Raw genomic sequence first — 17,742 nt, forward strand, 5'->3', positions numbered from 1 at the left:
TACCCTCTGACCTTAATGATCTTCAAAAGGCATTGAGGCCTGGCACAACAGAGCCAGCAGTAAGTTTCTGTTGTCCCCTTGATACTAGAATATCTGCAGTTTGACTATTCTAACAAATTCTAAACCAACTACCCGACACAGGTATTTGAGAAATAATAATTTTATTTGTCCTATCATCATTAGTTTAAGCAGTCATAAACTACATCATACAAAAAAGTAAACATAATCTGCACTTAGGGTCTCTTCACATGCATTCACCAAAACCATAACCCAAAATAAAGGTTGAAAGATGAGCAAATTTAATGTCCTCTGTTTGTGTCATAGTCTTCAGGTATAATATAAACGAAGCAGTTGATATGCATGGCTGTTTGAAGGTGAATGTCCATTGACACAAGAAGCCAGTAGTGAGCTTTATTATGGAAGTGGAATGCATGTGGTTTGCTAAAACCTCCAAGCCATCCTGAAGCCTTGATAGGGTAAGGGGTGGGGCTGTCATCTTCATTTCTTTTCTGGAGGTTCATGTTTTACCCAGTCATCAAAGCCACCAGCATACTGCTGAACTCTGAAAATATGCAGAAGATACCTTTCTCAAGAAGAGTCCTTAATATTGTCTCTTAAAGACGACACAGCAAAAAAGACTGAAACCAAAAGTAAAAAATAAACACACAAAACCCCACAAACAAACAAACAAAAAACTCCCACAAAAAACAGATTAAAATAAAGAGAAAACACAGAAATTCTCCACAACCATATACACTTGTACCTAGCTTCAATGAGCCAGACTGACATTCCTTTTACTCTAATACTGCCTGCTTTCATGCAGTGAGTTCTGTAACTCTTTTCTTCCAAATTACAATGTTGTTCAAACATCAAGCAAGAAATAGTAGCTGGATCAATGAAACAGTTGCCAGTTCTTTTTTAAAAGAGTGAGAAGAGACTTACAGCAGTGGGAGATATACACATCTATTTATTATGTCTTATACTTCAGTTGTCACCAAATAAACCCTGCACACTGATCTTTACTTCCTTGCAAACCTACATGCTCTCTCTGTAGATCTGACATCAACCTGTGCAAAACTAAACTCTAACAAAAATCCACTATGCAAAACAATATTTACTCCTTCAATTGGGTATTATGAAAAACAGGTATTGGAGGATATTTTTCACTCTGAAACAAGAACATGCTTCCATACTTTTGACTAGAAATAATGTGAATGTTCCAGTTCCTGAATTGCAGTTCAGTGAAAACATCGGCAAATAACTGATGTCTTAAATTTTATCTGCAGTCTTCAAGACAGCAAAGCACCTTCCTAAGATAGGTTTAACAATTCTGCAAACCAAATGTTGCATTTCACTCTATCATCATAGTCATTTTGTCAACTATTGCCTTCACTGCTTTACTCCTGGCAAATAATCCAAAGCTTTACAGGAAGTGAAGGCATCCTTTGTCACCAGTGAACTGTAAAGGCAGAACTGCAATTCAACAAAGGGTGTGGTTTCTCAAACTATTTAAGACTGTACTACTACCAAAGCAAGCAGTTCTCCACCTTTACAATCTTCCTGTATCTCAGGACTAATGCTTATGGAGCTCTTTAAGGAAGAAACATCTCAGCAAGGGAGCCCTAAGAGGCAGAAGGACCCTTCAGTGGCAGGGTCTTGCAGTAGTTTGTGTCACCAGTGGCACATGTGCAGAGCCACTGAAGGGCTGTTTCAGAGGACAGTACACCTCACTTTGCTGCAACACCCAATGGCATCCTTCCAGGTTCAGTGGAGACAAGAGGAGGTGTCTAACTCAAGTACCAATTGTTTTGTTCATATTCCACATATAAATTTTTACCCTTGCACACAAGGTGAGTAAGTGTTCTGCTTCATGGGGGGAAGGAGCATTAATCCCATCCTTACACACAAAGTAAAAAGTCATACCTACTGAAACCCAAGGACATGGCAAAACCAAGTGCTTGTTTACTTCTTGTTCCTGCCAAACAGGAGAAAACCACAGGGTCTGACTTGGATGGCATAGTTTGATTATACTGCTCCTTGAACTCCGTGGGGTCCATTTGTAGAGCTTCCATTAATTCACCCACTGGGAAATACAGAAAACAAGCTATTGTTTATTCTCCATCCAAAGACAGGTTTACATTGCAAGACTTCTAACTCCTCTGGAGGAAAAGTTCAGCCTCATTACATGCCAGCAGCTTTTCAGCAGCGTTCCTCTCTGCTCAGTCACCACCACTTGACCATTCCAGCCAGGAGGAACACGGAACACCCGACGCCTGCAAACAGCGGCGTTGACAACTTACGCGGTATATTGATGGACTCCGGGATTTTTCCAAACCTGTCGATCTCCCACCTCTCCCGCACGTCAATGTGAAGGACGTGTGCCTTCTTCAAGTCTTTGAGCTCCTGGTAGGAGAGATCCTGGTTCGGCGCCGCGGCGGCGCACAGGCTGCGGCAGGGGGGGCCTGGCGGGAGGCACGGCCAGTCAGCCCGGCCGCGGGACGCGCTCGGGGCGGGCAGCGCCGCCAAACGCAGCCGCACCGGGCTGTGCCCGGGCGCCGGCCAAGCCCCGCACGGACCCATTCCCGCCCTGCCCAGCTCACCGGGCGCTGCCGCCCGGCTCCAGCAGCCGCCCGCCGCCCGCAGGGCCAGCGCCGCCCGCCACCAGCCCCCGAGCCCCATCCCGGCACCCCGGCGATGGCGGCCGCCCAGCCGGGCCCGGCCCGGCCCAGCCCAGCCCCGCCGGCGGGGAGGAGACACCGCCTTCTCCTCAGGGGCGGGGGCCCGCAGCCTCGGTCGCCGTTGGCCCGCGCCGGGGAGCGACGCCGAGGTGGCCGCGCGTGGCACCTGCCAGGTCACACAGACACCGCCTCCGGCCTCGGTACATCCAGCATTTACCCTGCATTACCTGGGCAGGGTAAATTCTACCAGACAGCCCAAACTGTGGAGAAGCCTGAAAGTACCAAAGGCTGGGAGATGAAACAGAGATGAGGAATTTTGATGCCAAATCAAATTTAAAAAATCCCAGCCTCTGGGTGTAACGTCGAGGACAAAAAGTTATATTAGCAGTGGCCTGCACCACTTTCACCACTGTCACTGTCCCCTTACAGCCACAGGACATGTGGTCCAGGCACCATCTCATTTCTGGTGACCAATGAGCAGATGGGAATGGCATGAAGCTGCATCAGAGGAGGCTTAGGTCAGATATTAGGAAAACCTTCACCCAGGGGGCGGTCAGACACTGGAACAGCCTCCTCAAGGAAGTGGTCGTGGCCCCAGACCCACCAGACTTCAAGAAATGTTTGGACAATGCTGTGAGGCACATGGTGTGTAATCCTCCTATACTGTACACAGTCAGGAGTTGGACTCAAACACTGTATGACCCCTCCAACTCAGGATATTCTACGAGTCGATAATCCTTGGTTTCAGTTTCAAAATGTTTCAGTTTTGAACTGAAACCCGAATTTTAGTTTTGAAGCTGTCAGTCTTCTAGCCACAAGGACTAATGGCCAAGATGTATGTGAGTGGAGAAATGAGGGTCCTTCTGTTCCACATATTTTAAATCAGTATTCCATATTTACTGCATACATTTATAGATATGTTACATACCAGCATTTATAGTCTTTAAAAGCAGGCATGCCGGATCTTCTCATAAAAGATGCACTTTGAGGAGTAGGTTGTTGAATCTTTACTAATTAGAGTTTTCCTTCTCAAAACAAGAACAAAATATTTCTTGGTACTGTAAAGTGTGACAAATTGAACTTGGCATTTATAACTGGTTCACTAGCTGCCCTTCTGCCAGCCTCTCCATATGGCCTCCTTGATAGGCATTTGCAAATTGTCTGTCCAAAGCAGTATATCTATACACAAATTGAGGTTTAATGCATTTTCCATTTTCCACAAGGTAAGGATAGAATACACTACTTCTAGAAATTATCTTTTGAAGTATAATTTGCTGTATATTTTATCTGTAGTGAAATAATGACCACAGTTAATCTCCACTTATTGCATGTATCACCATAAAGACCATAAAGTGATCAATGTGAAGCACCAGAACACTTGTCATATGAAATGCATATTCACAGGAAGAAGCATTTTCATGGTTTTGATTTGACCCTGGATCATACTATGTACAAAAAGAGAGAACACACTAGCTTGTTTGCTGAAATAGGAAGCATTCACTAGCCATCTTGTGAAAAATTCAGACAATTTGAGGTCAGAACACATAAAGCTTAGCAAACTCCCGCAGCTTGGTGAAAGGTGGGAAGCAGCACATCCAATTCTCCTTTTGTCTTCATGGCTGCATTCAGTCAACCTCCCTTCAGCAGCTTCCTTTATTTCACCTCTTCTTCACTTGACTTTCCAGTTCTGTACAACCTCCCACACCCAAACCCAGCGGCACCCAACCCAGTTTCCAGTGGCTCCTCCTTCGAGTGCTGGACATCCTTTACTCTGCCTGTCCTCAGTGGGGATATGCACATTCGATGCTGTTCTCCTACAAGTCCCTCCCACGGTGGCTGCCTCGAAAACCCAAGCACGGCCTAGACCCTGCCATAACCTCTGGGTACGACTTTCCACAGCCCTGCGCGCTGCCAAACTTCCTCTTAGCGCGCTGCCCAACTTCCTCTTAGCGCGCTGCCCCCGAGCACAAACCCAGCGCAGCATCTCCAGCTCTTTGAGCAAAATTCAGAAGTGAAGGTCACCCCAGCCTTTGCCCTGAGTTTCCAGGATGCCCCGCAGCCAGACCTGTCGCTACGTGTTGCCTCTCGGGCCCCAGCGCGCTCCCGGGTGGCCCCGCTTCCCCCGCGCCCTTCCCACCCGGGACAGGCGTTGTGCCCTGGAACCAGCACCAGCCCCCGCTGCCACTCGTGTGGAGCCGCCCGAGCTGCGGCTGGGGCGGGGAGCGGCGCGGCGAGGCCGGGGGAGGAGCGGAGCGGAGCGGAGCTTCCTCTGCCGCTTCCTGCCGCCGCCGCGCCTGCCCGCCGCCGCCCGCCGCTCCGTGAGTGCGGGGCGCGGGGAGGGGGCGGGCGGCACAGCGCGGGGGGCGCCGGGGCCGCGCCGTGCAGCCGGGGGGGGTCGCGGAGCCTCCGCCGCGTCCTCCCGAGGGCCGGGCCGGGCCGATCGGCCCCGCCAAGGCGGCGGCCGGGCCCGCGGCCTGTGGAGCCGCGTCCCAGGGGGCCGGGCGGGCGCGGGCTGGGGGCGGTGGGAAGGGGCTCTGCCCCGCCGTGGCCTCGGGCATGGTGGGCCGCCCCTGCCCGCTGCCGGCGGCTCCCGCGGCAGCGTTGTCCGGCGTTTCTCCCGCCGGGCTGGTGGCCAAGTGCGGCTCGTGTTGGGTCGCCGGCGACGAGCTGCTGGTGGCGACCGCCCGCTGTCGGTGTGGAGCGGGTTAACCCTGCCGAGACGAGAACGGCAGCGCCGGGCCGCCTCCGTGAGCCGCAGCGCGTCTCTCGCTGTGTTGGACTGAGGGCGGTCGGTGGCAGCGCCTGTGGCCGCGTTGAACGTGCGGCCCGGTCACTTGGCGGAGGGCGCGGGGCTGCCGTGAGCGCTCGGCCCCGGCTGCGTGTGCCGGCCTGCAGCTGCCGCCGCCGCGGCCTCAAGCGTGGTGTTGGACGGGCACGGAGATGTCCGTGCCCGGGGATCGTATGACAGCCCGGTGCCGGTCTTCACGGTTAGCCTGAGACGTAGTATTCTATACCTATAGCTGCAACTTTCCACGTTTTAGTTATTATTGGGATTCTCTGTTTTGATTCCTGGGGGTTTTTTTCCTTTTCTTTCTTTCTTTTGCTGTCATTTGCCCTTTACTTTAGGACTTTGTCCTGCCCTTGCTGTACCTGTGTTGCTACTTGCACTATTAAACAGGATATGCACAACAGCATATTAAACGTAGGTGCAGTAGAATGAAGACATCAAGAACGTAGAAGCATATGGCAATAGCTGCAGGTGTAGCACTGTATTCTAATTGCATGTCGTCTTTAACTACAAGTATTTCCAGTTCCTTTAAATAATCCTCTCAAACAAGCATAAGGAACAGACTTGTATTTAAAGGATTCTTTCTGCTCTCGTTTTCTAGCTTTTAAAACAGAAACATAGTAATGGCATGAGCATGTGCAGGCTTGAAGCAGATTATGCCTTTGTGAAATTGTTCTTGTGTTTACTACATTTGTAAATATTTTGTCAGAGTTCTTCATGAAATATTGAAGAAGTGGTGTTCTGTAGCTTTATTTCTGTGAGATTCACAGAACTGCAGCTAGTGTCTCAGGGGTTCTGTTTTGAGCATCAGTTGTAGATCGAGGACAAGTTGTTCTGCTTCAGACATGCCATCAAAGCAAACTGGGGCAGTCTTTGTGGAGGAAAAAAATGGAATTAAATATTTTGTTCTTGACGGCAAGACTTGGACTTTCAAAGAGCTCAAACTAGTAGTAACTTACTGTTTTATCTGTTCTCACTGATCAACCAACTCCCACAACACCTTTCCAGAATAGATGGGAAGTTAGGGGCAGCCATTGTCTTCCTTTATATTCTCCAACTCAGCCCTTTAGGTGTAGGTACAGCAGGAGCCTTAGCTTAAAGTATTGAGTGGGTTTCAGCCTTCTGTCTCACACACAGGCTTCAACCACAGTTCCTTTTTAATTTTTTGAATTCACAGAGTGAGCATTTCTCCGAAGTTCATCCATTGCTCATATTGCCCTTTATTTTCTGGAGTGCTTTTTCCCTAGTTTTTGCGGACATGGTTATCCTGGTGAGCTACTGTGAGTTCACTGGTTACTTTCCAGCTGTTTCAGTTCTTATGCCCTCAGATTTTCTGTGGTGATGGTACAGTAATGTTGTTGTTTATATCATGGGAGTGCACAGTCTGTCATCTGGCTGCCTTTTTGCATACAAAGTTTTACCTTGCATCATTAGTTATAAGCTGTGGGTCTTTTTATGGTACTTAGGTGTGGTTTTTTTAATAAAGGATGAATTTTCTAGAAAGACCAATGTTGGAGCACACATGCATCTTTCCAGATGTTTTTCCCTTTTGGTATGTTATAAAAAACCCCCAAACATTTAATGTGGGATAAAGAACATAAACAAAAGTTGCAGTTTGCTTTATGGGGCTGCATGTTGCCAGGTATATCTGAATTTTTCCATAAAACTTTGCTGTCAGATACTAGCAAAAAAAAGGTCATCAAAATGCAACTCTTTTTACCCACTTAGAGCTTTAATATACTCTAGTCATAAACCCAGTTACACAGTCTTTTCAGTTTTGTTTCTGGACATATCTGGCTTCTGTTCATCCTTAGAGGTAATTTTTCTGTAGGAGGTGGTTTTAGAAGGAAATCCGAGGGAGATTGTGGCGGATACAGACATGAAAGTTGGTAGAATATGCTTAGCATGAGCAGCTGGCTGAAGTGGATTACTGAAAGTGAGAGAGGCTGTGAGATTTTTACTGTCACTTGGAAAGTTGTGTCTAGCAGTCCAAAGCCTCCATCTCACTCCTTGCTCCAAAAGTACATCAGTGTCTCACCCTTTTTAGGACTGTAATACTATGCCAGGATTGGCGTTTGAGCTCCAGTGACAGTGTAGGATGTGTGATGTGCCTTTGGGCTAGGAAATCTTGGAGATGACGCTTTCAGAATTTCACATGACATTTTCCAGGGGAAGAAGCTTCGCTGCCACTACCAGTCAGCAATTCTGGTCCTTTTACTGCTCTCGCAGGCAGCAGGGGCTTGTTTTCCAAAAGGTTTCGGTGGCTGTCAGAGTGCTGAGCCTCCTGGCCTGCTGATGGGTGACACTGCCCAGCTGCTGACCGTGATGGATGTGGTGCCTCTTTTGATTGGATGACACTTGGTCTAGTGGCAAGCAAGGCAAAATGCCGCAGGTAATGCTCGGAACTGACGTCCAGAATGTATCAAGTTGCAGCTTACATCAAAATATGTAGCAGTTCTGCAGAGGATCTGGCATTACTGATCCATACAGGGACCTTTCACAGATGTGTTTCAAAGTATCTTTGGACTTAATCTGCACATCTGTGCTGTTCCTTCACCCCTTTGGTGCAAGGCTGCTGTTTACAGCTGGGCAGTTCTGTTAAGTCATATGAAAATGCTAATTTTTCCCAGTATTCAGTGTGACCCAGGTTTTTCTTTGCATTAGCAACGTAAAATGATACAATTTTAACTTGAAAGTTTGACAACAAGTAGTGAGACAGCTGGAATTTAGGCTACCTCAGATGAATTAAGGGATTGAGGTAAATGTATTTGCCCCAGCTTCTTTGAATTGAGGTGCTCACTGATGAAATAATTAACAGTACTGATTTCACAGCTAGTGGGCAGTCTTACTGGGAGAGTATTGCCCACATCCAAAATAGTACCTGGAGATTTTCTGTAGACTCATTTGGCTACATTTCATAGGGTCAGTATACTTAGGCTGGTGGGTTTTGCATAATTTTTATCTTGCTTGCATTCTAGTCATGCAGGTGGAATCCTCCTAGTTAGTAAAGAATAAAAAAAATATTGTAATAGGTATTACACAGATAAGAACAAAAATGTGGCACACGTCTGAAAGAGCTCACACCCTAATTATAAAAGGAGGGGAAAAGTGGATCTAGGCAGATGGAAGCAGTGATATGATATTAATCAGTGCAGCAGGTTATTTCTCTAACATATTGGTAGTCTGGTCTGTGTTTCTTACAAGCATCATGGTAAAGGTACAACATGGGAAGACTCACTAAGGAGACGCATTTCAACATTTAGTAAGTGAACACTAGACATTCTAGGAGGAGGGACTCATCTTCCAAGTGAGAAGTGCAAAATGGTAAGATGGGAAAAGGTTTTGGGAAGTGTAGATAGTGAAGACAGTTTGCTTCTCCAGCTCTCTTGCATAGAAATGTTGTGAAGAGGAATAACCTGGTTGGTTGGGTTGGGTTGGGTTGGGTTGCTTTCCTAAGGAAAAGTGATTTTAGTTCATACTAGCCATGTAACTTTTATTGGTCTTAGCTCTACTGAATTACTGTAAAATGTAAATTTTTTGAAAAATAGCTGTTACTTATTTTAGAAAGAACATTCAACTCTTGTAAGTATCTAAATATATACTTTATGAAGAGGGTAAATTTCTAAATATAGGAATATTAATGCTGTTAAATATAGACTATATCAAGCATATCTTAAATTTAAAGTAGTCTAGGCACGCTGTAGATTTAACTTAACAAATTCAGCAAATTGATTTTTGGCACTCAGTCAAATCTGAAGCTTTTTAAAATTAGATAGGCAGATCATTCTGCTGCTTTTAAAGTGGTTTGTTCTTACTAGAATGGTGGAAATGAGCAGTTGAGTGAGGAGGTTTTTATCTTAATCAGCTTTTTGTAGCAGGACTGACATTAGGAGTCTTTTAAGAAGTAAGAAGTCAACTGAGAATAGCTAGTGATGGTGATGATTACGCTCTAAACTCTTGTATGCTGAGCTGAAAGAATCTGAACAAGTTTGGCAAAGATTAGTTCTTAGTTTTGTACAAAATGATTTTTTAAAGGAAAAGGTTTAGAGTTTTTTAATCTAACTTTTTATATTTTTGGGGTTTTTTTTCCAAGGAAACTGCATAATTTCTACTGAGGATTTTTACTGTGTGCCAAGTAGAGATGAGAGTAGAGCTAACATACCCTCTAAACTCAGTTTTTTCTATCACAAAAATCAGTGTCTTTTTATTTGTCAGATTCATTAGTCAAATATTGTGTGCACCATGACTTGATTTTATGTGTACAAAATTAAAAGCTTAAATATATTTGTTTTTCCATCACAAAAGAAAACTTAAAGGGAAGATTCATGGTGACCTCTTTCTGCATTGGAAAAGGAGGAGAGCCTTTCCCCTTTAGAATAGTTGGTGGCTGTAGACAGAAAATTCTCATTGGACATATTAAAAAAAATGAGAGTGGGTTGGAAGGAGGCAAATCATGGCAATACTACCATGGTTTTTGATCTTCAGTGTGTCAAGGTAATTTTGTCTGAATTGTTCTTTTTTCTTTTGCCTGCTTGCCGTGAATGGCTTGTGCCTGTGACCAACAATAAGCTGTAGAGCATCCCTTTTGGTTTTTTCTTAGCTATATTTTATGCTTTCTTGAGTCTCTTTGTTCAGGACTTTCATTCCAACAAAAACTCAAATCTTTTATTTCCCATAAACTGAAATATTTCTGAAGCATCCTAAGTTTCTTTGCTTAACTCAATTAAATATAATAATCAAATTCCTGTCATAAGCATTTTGATTTTGTAATTATGTTGATTGATGTTGATCATGTTTTAATTAAATGGGGTCTTTAATTTGTAAGGTTTTGAGACCCTGAGTTTACTGGGTAAGGGCAGGCAGTACTCCATATACACTTGCATTTTATATCATGTGGAGTAACTCGTTGCTCTTACCCTTCCATCACACTTCTGTGCTTTACAAAATCAGGCACAAGCCCTGGCTGTCTAAGTCCTTGATATGCTCTGGTTTTTCCAAGAGCTCACAGGTCAGTAACCATTGTCTGATGGATGTCCATCTGTGTGTATGTCCATGAAAAGTAATTAATCTAATGGTCCGTGTTGTCTTTTCCTCTGCCTGCTCTTAGTGAAGGGAGACTGAAAAGTGTCTGGGCTGTGCAGTGGGAGTGCAGCTTCTTATGCCAGTGTTCATTTCTAATGCCATGTTGATTAGGTTGGGCTTGAAGTGCCATGCTTTCAGTCATTGTGGGTATCACCTGACACTCTTTATTCCCCGTGTCCTGAGGGTCCCTAGGATATGGGTTCAGCAGTGGGCTGTGTTTGCCCTGATCCAGGTTGTATCTATCCACCTGTGCTGTGGGCCACGGGATTCCACACATAGGAAAGACTTGTTTGTATTTCAGCTGGTTGGGCCCACAATTATTTATTTGAGCTCTCTAAGTGTACTGATACAAAGATGACTTTCATTGGGGTCAAGTCTGTGCTTTGGACAGCCTTACGTAATCTGTCCAAAGACATCAAAATTGTTATGCTGAAATGAACTCATAGATTATTTATGTCAATGTTGAATCACCTAAACACAACTATGTTCCTTTAGGGAGGATGTTTTTGCTGTCTTTGCTATTGACTCTTTGCATAAATTAGTTTAAGGTCTTGTGTTTTCTCACAGCAGCTCTGTTGGCCCTACTGTTTGATGAATGTCTTGATGAATCTTGTGCTCAGTTAAGTGGCAGTGAGACAAGAGGTGATGGGTAGTTTCACATAAAACTTGGGTATATATGAGAAGCTGCCAAGGCAGAAAGATACAGCTGAAGTTGTTTGAGCCTCCTCATGTTCTAAGGATGCCAGATTGCATGGCTGTTGATGGACATGAGGTGTGCTAACATCTGTTGAAAATATATAGTCAGGAGCTTGAATATTTAGACCTTTCCTACTGTATGAACAGGAATTGTGAACCCATGAAATCAGCAAAGCTGAATTCAGTGGCACTGTTCACTTGCATGTCTAGGCTTTATAACTATAAGTATAGGAAAAATTGAAATCTGTAATTTAAGAACATCATGATATTTAATATAGTATAAGCTAATTTCTGTGAAAAAAAAAGTGCTGTATTTTGAAAGCTTGAGGAGACACGAAGCTGTTGATGCAAGGAAGCAATGAGTAAAGATTTCTTTTATACTATACAAAAATGTGACTTGTCCAAAGCAAATCTCTCCCTGGTAGGTTCATGCAGAAAACCTCTAGCACTAACAGTATGTAGGGATGTAGGGCAGATGCAGGGATGTCTATCCAAATGTGTAGGAACTTGGAACAGGAGCTTGATGGTACAGATTGCCTGCTGCCTGCTTTGCTTCAGGGAAGGCTGTTCAGGTATCAGTGGTGGTGGTGCTCTAATATCAATATTGATGACTGTTCTGCTCATTGGCTTAGTGGATAAGTAAGGAGAGGGAATATTGAATTCTATATACTGGCTGATTCCTGTGTCTCTCAGAGCTTCAGTAATACAAAGGTTTAAATGCATATACAGAAAAGATTAAAAAATCTTAAGTAGACAAACTTGCTAAACTCTGGCAAACTTAACTAATTGATCTGTAGTAGGAATATAGCTTTTGCTATTCCCACATGTAGGGCATTTTAGAGGTTTCCTATACCTAAATGCAGTAGCACAGTTGAAAATCTTTGGTCATGTTGGCTCAGGTGACATTACTAGCCTGTTTCTGGTACAAAACACGACGTCATTTTATTTCTGAGCAGAATGGCTCACGTGTTTGCAGTGTATGAGTATTTGACTATTTTACATTCATATGCTTTGTATGTGAAAACAAAAATCTGTTTTTATGAACCACACCATTAAAAGACAAACTGTAAACTAAGCCCCAGCTGCTATCTGTATGGTGCACAGCTACAGTCCTTCAGTGGATTCACATTTGAATTTTGATTAAATGACTGGTGTGCTGAATTCTCTAATGATTTTTTTTTTGAAGTTTACTGGCAAATATCTATGCTTTAATTCTGTTCCTCATAGGACTCCTTGATTAATGGCACAAATTCCTATGAGAGACTTCATCTTTATGGATGCTCCAGTGTTTAATAGTGGGATCAGTTTGCACTTCAGTCAGTCATCGCTTTGTAGGATAGAACACTTTAATCAGATTTAGAAGACTTTTATTTTCTTACACTGTTTGAAATTGCTTAAAAACCTTAAGGGAATGTGCCAAGGGTAAATAATGACTGAAACATTTCATGAGGGATATATGCTAAGAAAGAGAAACATTTATTTTGATGAAATTTTTCTGGTATGTTGTGGTTGTAATGACTTACTTTGCAATAACAAAAATAAAGAAAATCTCAGTGTCTCAGATATTTAACACCACTGCCTAGAAGTGAGTGTGTGTGTGTCCCCTTTTCTTACAGCTACAATTCATAGTGTCCTGTAGTCTAACTGGTGTTGTGACATTTCTAAGACTTCATTCCTCACACATTCATACTCCTTGTTACACAACAGCTGACATTAGACCAAGCTTAAAACTGTGTTTGTGATTTTCGACTGTGTGGTTGGGTCTTGTGCTTTGAGAGTTCAAACTTGCTGCATTCAGTGAAACATTTCAATAAAAATAACATTACTTCTGTTTGTCTTTCCTAGTAAGCAACAGATGCGGGTGAAAGATCCATCAAGAACCAACCCTGAGAAGCCAAAGAGAAGCAAAAGGCCTAACAGGCCACAGGATGAGGACTCTTCAGATGATATTTCAGGTAAGTATGTGGGGTGATGTTTGTCCTGAGGTTGAGGGATAGTAGCTTCCATGCTGACTGATGAAAACCACAAATCATTGGTACCATGAAATCCTTTTCTTGCTTGAATTTGTAACAGAAATATCCCCAGTCAAGTGTTTATGACATGATCGGTTGTTACACTACATGACTTCCCTGAAGGGCTGGAGAGTTGGTTGATCTTCAAAGACAACCTCTCCATGTGAGGTCAGGCACGTGTGGCAGGAGGCTGTGTGGCTGAACAGGGAGCTTCCAGCTGGGCTCAGAGGGAAGAAGGAATGGCAGAGAGGATGGAGGCAGGTTTGGGCTGCCTTTGCAGAGGTCTGAAGTGTGCAGGATTAGGGATTAGGTAAAGCAACTTCAGTTAGAATTGGGTCTGGTGAGGGGTGTAAAGAGTAAGATGATCCTTTATGGATACAGTGGCAGTAAAATGAAGACTAGGGTGAGTGCAAACCTGCTGTGTGAGGGGGCAGGGGTTCTAGGGACTCAGGATGTGGGAAAAGGCCGAGGAACTCAGTTCTTCCTTTGCTCCTGTCTTCACATGTAATCTCTGCACTTGACCTTCCCTGGCTCCTGACCTTAATGGCAGACTCTGGGGTATAAACATTGTCCAGAGTAGAAGATTGAGAACTGCTAAACGAACCGGATGCACACAAATCCGTGGGGTCAGATGGACGTGGGGTCAGATGGAATGCATCTGAAAGTACTGAGAAAACTGGTTGATGTCATTGTGAAGCTGTGCTCTGCTACCTCTTTATGACAACAAATTGAAGAGGTCAGCTGATAAGCAGGAGGATAGGTCTGCCATTCAGAGTGACTTTGGCTGGAGAAATGGGCTGGCAGAAACTTCTCAGTGTTCAGCAGTGGCAAGTGGAGAGTTTGGCACCTGGGTATAACCACATGCCATTACAGGGTGGGAATTAAGGCAGCTTTACAGAAAAGGTCCTGAGGATCCTAATGCACACACTGAATAAAACCAAGCTGTGCTGTTTGTGCCTACTGTAGGCAGGATTGTATTAATGAGAGGGCGGGGCAGGCAGGTGATTCTTTCCATCTTTTCAGCGCTTGTGGGACTTCATTGGGAGAACTGTGCCCAGTTGTGGGCTCTCTCTTACGAGAAAGGCTGACTTGTCAGGGAGGCCAGTGGTTCACCCCTTCCACATTTTTAAGGAGATTGAGAACATGATGGGGGAAGAGGGGCTGAAGGGAATGTCTTTTTTTAGCCAAAGGAGTAAAAGTATAATTTCTTTCATTCACTGCCTGATGGTAGTTACAGAGAAGGCAGAACCAGATTCTTGCAGGAAATCCACAATGAGAGGACTAAAGGCAACAGACCAAATTTAAGGCAGGGAAAATTAGACTAGGTATGAGGAATTCATTTTATTCACTCTCAGAGTGGTCAGACAGAAACCTGATTTTCTAGTGAGTTGGTAAAGCCTCAGTCCTTGATGATACTCAACATACATCTGAACAAAACCATGAGCAAACAGACCTCAATTAATATTTGGCAGTGCTTTAAGTGAGGGCTTGGACAAGATGGCCTTCAGAGGTTACTTCAGACTTAGCTTATTCTGTGATATAGTGAAATTTTTGCAAAAAAATATGACAGAGAAGAATGGTTGATATTCACATTCAGAATGAGCAGTTGTAGTAGGGATGCATGGGTGTTTGAAAATCTTTCTTTATGGGTTGAAAAGAGGTCAATGGCCTGTGTTGTTATATGCAAAAATAGATTTATCTATTATTTTATTGTCAAAACCCAGGGAAATTAGTTTTGTACAAAAGTAATCCTTGTACTTTTGTACAAACTAGTTTATCTGGTTTTAAGAGGTGGCATTTATTGAGTTGAAAAGAATTTCCATTACGGAAAGACTAAAAGAGATTCCGTGATAAAATTCAGTATGTGGGGAGCAGCTGGCTGATCTTTCCTACTTTAATTCTTTGCTGTTTTTTTTTCCTGGTGCTGAATTAATTGAAGATTATGGTCTTTCAGCGTACATGTGCTCTCTTCCATAGCTATTATTTTGGATGGATAAAAGCGAGTATGTGTTATTTTCTGCAGGGCTCACCTGCCAGCACGTGAGCCAGGCAGTGGACGTGCACCATGTGAAGAGAGCGGTGGCTCAGAGCGTGTGGTCAGTGTGTGCAGAATGCCTGAAGGAGAGGCGGGTGAGCGACGGTGAGCCCGTGGCACCTTCAGACATCTGGCTGTGTCTCAAATGTGGCTTTCAGGTAAGCATGTGTGCTCAGTTTGCAAAGGTGGAGTTTCTGAAGGAGATGTTGTGGATCCTTGTCTGTTTGGCATCTCATTACCTCCAGAGGAACAGGGTGACGCAAGTGCTGAGTTGTGAGAGTCCCTGCTTCAGCTTCCTGGGGAAGTGGGGTGTGACCTTATGTTCCTGTTCATTTTTGGCAGTGTTTAGGGTTAGCTTTATGTGTCACAGTGTGGTGTGGCATCTCCTGCCTTTTCTCTGTTCTTATCTGCATCCTCTTGCCACTTACAGAGAATTGGCTCTGGGAACTATGTGGCTGCAAAATGCATCTGTTCAGCTGGCTCCTCTGGCAGAAGTTCCCATAAATAGGAATGAATGAAAAACCAAACATGTCTATTGCTGAATGAACTTGTGCTGTGGACACTCAATTGCTAGATTTGACTGAAACCAGGGAGAAAGGACTGTGCTGGAGTGAGAATGCTGTTCCTGTGGCAGCTAGCCATTAGAATGGATCAGTTATAATGTCAGATTGTGGCCTTGGAGTTCAAAATGGCAGGTCCTGACCCCAGGGGCTTTCCCAGATTTGTGCCCTGGGAGTGAAGTAAAGAAAAAATTTGCTTGATACAGCAAAATTCAGTTTATGGGCAGTATCAAGCTTAGTTCAGCCAATAGTTGCCTGAACAAAGCATGTAATGATTTTCTTGAAATTTCAGAAGGTTTCACTATAGAAAACTACTTTCAGTAAGTTTTACTATAGAAGCCAGCTCCTACCAGTATAATATGAACAGATTTGATTTTGCAAAGAAACATGCTATTCACGGAGTTCAGAAGATAGTTAACTAGATCTATACGAGGAGCACTCATATATCTTGCTTGAAAAACTTCTGTTAAGGAGGCTTTTAAAAGGAGTTAATTCTGTGTACTTCTTCATGTTCATGCTGTTAACAGTTTCTAAAACTTATGCCTATTCAGAGACCAGTCCTGAATCTAAGTCCCATTCTGTTCATGCTTGAACCTTTGCAAATGCTTTTTCTTGAAATTGTGGTACATAAATAGTGTGTTCTGAGCAGCTTTGTAGGACAAAGTACTTTATGTACTTTTTTCATTTGCTGTCTGGAATGCATTTGGCATTCTTGAGCAGTGAGGGCTACCTAGGTTGTCGTCTTCCTTGATATTCTGTGGACCAAATATGCTACATAGTTGTTTCATTCACAATTACTAGAGCATTCTTTCTTTTGTGAATGTTATAGTTTTTTGTATGTTAATATTTATTCAATACTTATACAAAAGCTAGGAATTATTTCTATTTAGTTAGAGCAAACTTAATGATTCTCTGTATTTTTAAGTGATTTTTCCAAGTAGAAAAGATGAGAATGTTAAATCCTCTCAATCCTTACAAATGATAAATAAGTAGGACATAATAGCTTCTTGTCCACTTTTGAAAATAGGAGTTTTTGTAGTGTATTTACTAATAATATAGTCTTTTTCTTCTTCCCTTCCCCCCTTTCCCCTTACTGGGTGGATATGTCCATTTTTAGGGATGTAGTAAGAATTCGGAAGGCCAGCATTCTCTGAAACATTTCCAAACTGCACGCACAGAACCTCATTGCATCGTTATCAACCTCAGCACATGGATCATATGGTAAGAATCAGTATGCAGGTGTTTGTGTGTGCCTGTGCCTGAGGAGTTCACATAACTTAAAGCAGTGTATTCTCATGATAAAGAATGATTCTGACAGATAAAATTAATGCTTTCTTTAGAAGAAAGGTAGGCTTTCTGGAGGCAATATGTGTTTGTCCCTTGTATTCTCTGAAATTATTTAAATCTGTAAGAACCACAGAGAATTGGGACTGATCTATAGAAGAGCATGTATGAGATGAAGGAATTCAATTCTATTCCATTTTTTTAGTGTGAAAAATTGAAACTGAGAGCTTAAGTAATTTGTGTAAGGTTGTTTGGGAGGTTGCTAGAGCTGGAATGTGCATGCAGATAGCCCTGAATTCCAGTTTGTTTCTTCTTTTGTTTAGGTGTTACGAATGTGATGAAGAGCTGTCAACGCATTGCAACAAAAAGGTTCTGGCTCAGATAGTTGACTTCCTTCAAAAACATGGTGCCAGGGCTGAACCAAGTAAGTTTGTACAAATAGTTTTATCTGGAGATAATAATAAGCATTTCATATTTGGAGTCATGTTAAAAATACAGCTGAAAAATTGTGTACAATGTGACCATGATGTAATTTATAATTGCAGAGCTTCTTGGGGAAGTAATGCCTATCAAAACATAGTGTCACTTTTTTTTTTCTACAGTATGA

The 17,742-nt window shown here is 43.3% G+C and overlaps 2 protein-coding genes across 7 annotated transcripts in view; one reads left to right on the plus strand and one right to left on the minus strand.

Moving 5' to 3' along the window:
* Positions 1 to 144: 144 nt before the first annotated feature.
* Positions 145 to 2,883, minus strand: TSTD3 (thiosulfate sulfurtransferase like domain containing 3). The gene is made up of 3 exons (XM_030236366.2): positions 2,301 to 2,883; positions 1,924 to 2,083; positions 145 to 562 (listed from the first exon to the last, which is right to left on the minus strand). Exons 1-3 carry the CDS (start codon positions 2,677 to 2,679, stop codon positions 499 to 501), a joined length of 603 nt encoding a protein of 200 aa, XP_030092226.2. The 5' UTR covers positions 2,680 to 2,883; the 3' UTR covers positions 145 to 498.
* A 1,961-nt stretch (positions 2,884 to 4,844) lies between these two features.
* The window catches only part of USP45 (ubiquitin specific peptidase 45), a 48,152-nt gene continuing 35,254 nt past the window's right edge, over positions 4,845 to 17,742 (plus strand). For 5 of the 6 annotated variants that reach the window (XR_007777165.1, XR_007777167.1, XR_007777166.1 and 2 more), the window contains exons 1-5: positions 5,492 to 5,665; positions 13,090 to 13,199; positions 15,280 to 15,449; positions 16,969 to 17,072; positions 17,459 to 17,559. Coding sequence is in view for 3 of the 6 variants with exons in the window: in XM_030236364.2 (XP_030092224.2) it covers positions 5,619 to 5,665; positions 13,090 to 13,199; positions 15,280 to 15,449; positions 16,969 to 17,072; positions 17,459 to 17,559 (532 nt within the window). In the remaining 3 variants the exon portion in view is untranslated. Of the gene's footprint in view, positions 4,997 to 5,491; positions 5,666 to 13,089; positions 13,200 to 15,279; positions 15,450 to 16,968; positions 17,073 to 17,458; positions 17,560 to 17,742 lie in introns of those variants that run through there. The other variant, XM_050972626.1, reaches the window with a different exon arrangement.

Source organism: Serinus canaria, chromosome 3 (genome assembly GCF_022539315.1).
Source record: "Serinus canaria isolate serCan28SL12 chromosome 3, serCan2020, whole genome shotgun sequence".
NCBI lineage: Eukaryota > Metazoa > Chordata > Aves > Passeriformes > Fringillidae > Serinus > Serinus canaria.